The sequence below is a fragment of the Rutidosis leptorrhynchoides genome, chromosome 2 (genome assembly GCF_046630445.1).
Source record: "Rutidosis leptorrhynchoides isolate AG116_Rl617_1_P2 chromosome 2, CSIRO_AGI_Rlap_v1, whole genome shotgun sequence".
Classification (NCBI taxonomy): domain Eukaryota; kingdom Viridiplantae; phylum Streptophyta; class Magnoliopsida; order Asterales; family Asteraceae; genus Rutidosis; species Rutidosis leptorrhynchoides.
Genome location: NC_092334.1, coordinates 543606241 through 543611007, shown reverse-complemented (window position 1 = coordinate 543611007; position 4767 = coordinate 543606241). Strand labels below are relative to the sequence as shown.

Sequence of the window (4767 nt, the reverse complement as noted above, 5' to 3'; positions counted from 1 at the left end):
TCAATGATCATTGTTTTGTTGTAACAGATTTAATGTCATTTTCAACCCGCATAATTGATTAAGGTGAAAACATTAAACATGTATAAAAAGATTTAAAATCAGAAGCAAACCACAAGCTTTAGGGTTCTTCTTACCACGAAACCATTTAATAGTGATGAATGAATGCTATTTTACTTGATATTGATATCATGAAACGAGGGCAACACTGCAACAATGGGATCTCCATAACCAACTGCCTCTGCAGAATCATAAATTTGATATACTAAACAAAACAATCACAATTTTTTCCATAATTGATTGTAATTAAACTGAACCAGAGATGATACCTCCATCATCAAAGAGAATCTTTATGACTTCACCATCTGCGTCTGACTGTGCAATCATAATCACAAGATAAAGATATGATTAATATTAATATTATTATTATTATTATGAAGTTTTTTATAACCTGGATGCAAAAACCACTATGGATATTAATATATTATATCTCACCTTCACTGGAAGTTCAGTGCCAAACTGGTCCAGATAGCATATGGTTTGTCCTTCCTTTATAATGTCACCCTAATTTTGAAATCGTGTTAGTTATATGCAAACACAAATATATATATAGTTGATTTCATGTCAACTAGTGTTGAATATCAGTTATGTACACTACTAAATCAAGGTTTTCACTGTAAATGTGATTCTAGAGTATTCTTTATTCAGCTAGCAAAAATGCAAATCGATTTTCTTATAATCAAAATATCATATATCATATTATATATATCTCTTTAACCAAATAACATTTGTATTTTACGGATCTCATTTTCGAAGGAAAGATAACGAAAATGTACTACCATTTATATAAAGTAAGTATTTTGTGGATTTTGGGTGCTAATTTTGACCCATTTACATATGAATGGGTCAATTCGGGTTATGTTTTATCGCCAATCATGAGCCTATTCGTATACGAAATGATAAGTGATGTTTGCAGATAAATGAAACATCAAAAGGAGGCAAATAATGTTCACATGTTGCAAAAGTTACCTCTTTTATGAGCACAGGCTGCTTCTTCCCTTTGATTGTCCTGCTCTTCCGGAATGTTCCAACCTGAAAATACAAGAATGGGTTAATTACAAACTCAAAGAAGCTTTCTATAACATTGTGATGTCACAAGCACATATATCATGACACAATTTTGTACCGTTGGGCATGAGACAAGAACATATCCACCGGCACCAGAAGCTTCCAGTGCTGCCAATTTCTTTGATTTCTCCATTGGGATATTTGTAAATGGTGTTGTTTTTGATGAAGGTGGTGATGCTGAGGTGGCAGGGGCCGATTCGTTCATCGGTTTGCTAGGGATCGGTGGTGCTTCTGTAGGTGAAACGAGAGGGATGATGGGTCCCGTTGATTTAATGCTTCTCTTTAGATGCATTTCGAATCCGCCAATCTATGAAAATAAGAAAAACTTTATCAGATAAATTAATGGAAATTTAGCTCCTATGGATAATGTTCTATTTCATTAATTACTGTACTTAATAAATGAACTCAGTGTTGCAGAACTCGGAATTACTCGGCGAGTACTCGGTTTTTGCAACTCGGGGAGTACTCAGCAAGTACTCGGTCAAGCTCAGTCAAACTCTATCAAAAACAGTCAAACTCAGTCAAAGCTCGGTTCAAAATCAGTCAAAGTCAAACTTGGTCAACATCCGAGTATTCCCTGAGTTGCCGAGTACTCCCTAAAAAGTCCCGACCGTGTACTCCCGAGTGGTGATTTTTGCAACCCTAAATAAAATGACAAATGAAAGAGAAAAGAAACTTACTTTCATTTTCAGCTCAGCAATTTGTGTCTCATCACAGACGCTCAAAAGCAGTTCCTGAGATAAACGATCATCGTATAAGTATAATAGTCAAATAAAATAAATAAAAAGTGCACATCGTATATGTATAATAGTCAAAGTATGTATGATTATATATCTTACTACTCACTTCAAAGCCATTAGGAAAGGTTGAAGTCTTCTTCTCCACTGATCCTACAGATGCAAACACCCCACACATGATGATCATCAGTATTGTAGTAAAATAATTAAATAAAGAAACGCATATTTATCAACCAACGCATCAAATTGAAGAAAATTTGATGATCATATGCAACAATTTTGATTTAACTAGTTTTTATCGATCATGATTAACATAACCAAAGAAGTTGATACTGCACACAATGAAATACACTCACCATTGGTCATGTCTACTACGGAAACTTCAGATGATTTCACACACGACACGCGAGCCCTCGTTTGCTTTTTTTGAGAAGAAACAAGATTCAAACCAAATGTTGAACCTTGAACCACACCAGGTCTCTCAAATGATGCAGCACGCAAAGGTGCAACAGTGCCCACAGAATCTGCAATCACATGATTACATATTAATACAACTAAGTTTGTACAGTAATCTGCAGCATATCATGCTTTTTAACACTAAAGATGACAAAGATTATGTATAAGTTCCTCAAAGTCTGGTATGTATTATAGTATGTATACTTTAGAGAGTGTAGAAGACGAATTTATAATAACATTGTGAGTGCATGTATTTTAGAGAAGTAAGGCCTAACGAAACATGTATACACAAGTGTACATAAGAATGTATACCATAATGGTTAGAACTCAAAAATCACACAGAAACTAGGAGAACGGGCAAATAAAATGTCCCTGAGAACACAATGTTAAAAATTAAACTGATCTTCAATCGACCAAGACAATGTTAAAAATTAAACTGATCTTCAATCGACTAAGCCAATGTTAAAAATTAAACTGATGTTCAAACAAGACTCAATGAATAACAAACTAAGCCATTTAGTTTTGTGCAGTTGTTCACATTAACACTCATAACTAGCCCTATATGTGAGAGGACATGCCAGGAGCACAAGTTCCTTATCTAATTGCAAAAATATGTTAATTCAACATCATCCACTAAAATGTTGGTCATTAGAAATATAAAATCTAAGAACAAAAAAGTAATTGCACATCATTCACATTTCGTTTTGAAAAAGGAAGCCCATAAGTTTCACTTCAGAAGCCCATAGGTTTCCGCACCTAATATCCACGATCCAAGTTAACTACTAACTATAAGTCTATATTATTATTTTAAATATTTAGTAAATCAACGATTAGTAGACTAGTTTTCAAGCTGCTAACAAAACTGTCCCCTTCTGTCTAAAAAACATATTTAATTCGTGTTAAGTAATAGATACTTGATCTCATGCTAGGTCACATATGCAGCTATCTATTTCAACAAATTTCCTGATTAATCCAGTAGTTCTTCGCCTCTACAGAAAGCAATTAAAGCCTTTGCATAATCAGATCATATATATGCTTACGTAGCTTAAGCAATCAAATAATCAGAAGGCAGATTAACATCAATTTGTAACAGATATTATAGATTTAACAGCTCGGTCTCTGTATATAATCAAATCAAACATACTATATTCAATTATTGAAGCAAATTATCGAAACAACTCAAGGATCACATAAACAAGCATAATTCATAAACATATACTAGTATACTAGTACATTATAGAGATTAAAGAGTATGTATATACATGTGTATAACAGAACTTACAGTGAAAAGAGCGCAAGACAGCAGCAGAATCCATGAATTAAATATTAATGGACGAATGATAAAATTGGGGTAGGAATCAAAGTAGTAAGGTATAAGAGATGAATTAGGTTATATAGTTGAAGAAGAATGAAATTATAGATTTATATAAATAAATAAAATAAAAAATTAGTTAAAAGTGAAAAGAAAAATGTCCTTGTCTTTGTCTTTGAAATGTCCGCCTCGTCTCATCAGTTCCTTCACCCACCTCACTGCCTCACTAACTGTCGCCCCTCTCTATTTACTCTCATTTTAGATGTTCATGCTGACGTCGACCTACACTTGTTTTGACGTGGCACCTCTTTATTTGTTGATATGCCATATTCAAATAGTTTAGATTTTCTTTTATCTTTTCTTTTTCTAGATCTTCAATGCTCATTAGCAAGGTTGCAAAATTCGCTAATCGTAGATTAATCGGTCGAGACTTTGGAAGGATTAATCGATAAGTCGGGAATTAATCGGATCGTACTGTATACATTTAAATATCAAATTTCATAATTAATATGTGTAAATATAGAAAAAAATCATAAAATATAAAAATAAACTTTAACATAATTGTCTAAAATTGTTCAATTTGCTCCAAAACTATAAAGTTCTAGTTTAAATTCATACTAAAATGTTAACCATTTTTTACTTTGACCGACTTTCATCACCAAATTCGATTTTGACCCATCAATTGATGTTGACCGTTTAATTAAACGAATTTTTGGAATTCGGAACGGATTGCTCTTAATAATGATTAATCGGAGATTAATCGACGAGTAATCGGGTTTTTTACAACACTGCTCATTAGACCATTCTTTACTCTAATTGGAATTGTTATGGTGTTGTGGGGAGATTTTTACTAACGTAACATTGTTGTGCGATTGAGAGGACGCTGTGATAAAATATATTGTTGCAAGTGTTGTGGGTAATGTAGTAAAATATAATTGATATTGAATAAATAAAGAAATAAAAAAAGAAATGAAAAAAAATGTTGGTCAATCACAAATCACAACCATGGTTGTGCACATCGTGGTTTGTCCCACAACAATGACAACGATGACATTGACAACGATGCCATAGGGTCTTAGTAATTACAAGTGACACCTCTTTGTTAGAATTTCTCATTTTTCGATTTATGGATGCTTA

The 4767-nt window shown here is 33.1% G+C and overlaps 1 protein-coding gene across 1 annotated transcript; it reads right to left on the bottom strand.

Moving 5' to 3' along the window:
• Positions 1-414: 414 nt before the first annotated feature.
• LOC139893022 (uncharacterized) lies at positions 415-3838 on the bottom strand. The gene is made up of 7 exons (XM_071876159.1): positions 3601-3838; positions 2219-2386; positions 1972-2015; positions 1806-1859; positions 1184-1432; positions 1027-1089; positions 415-561 (listed from the first exon to the last, which is right to left on the bottom strand). Exons 1-7 carry the CDS (start codon positions 3632-3634, stop codon positions 442-444), a joined length of 732 nt encoding a protein of 243 aa, XP_071732260.1. The 5' UTR covers positions 3635-3838; the 3' UTR covers positions 415-441.
• Between the last annotated feature and the right edge of the window lie 929 nt (positions 3839-4767).

Coding starts and splice junctions, on each gene's coding strand:
- LOC139893022 (XM_071876159.1), bottom strand. CDS start 3,634: ATGGATTCTGCTGCTGTCTTGCGCTCTTTTCACT. Junction 1,860..1,971: donor CCTTTCCTAATGGCTTTGAA/GTGAGTAGTAAG, acceptor CGTTTATCTCAG/GAACTGCTTTTGAGCGTCTG. Junction 562..1,026: donor AGCCTGTGCTCATAAAAGAG/GTAACTTTTGCA, acceptor TTTCAAAATTAG/GGTGACATTATAAAGGAAGG.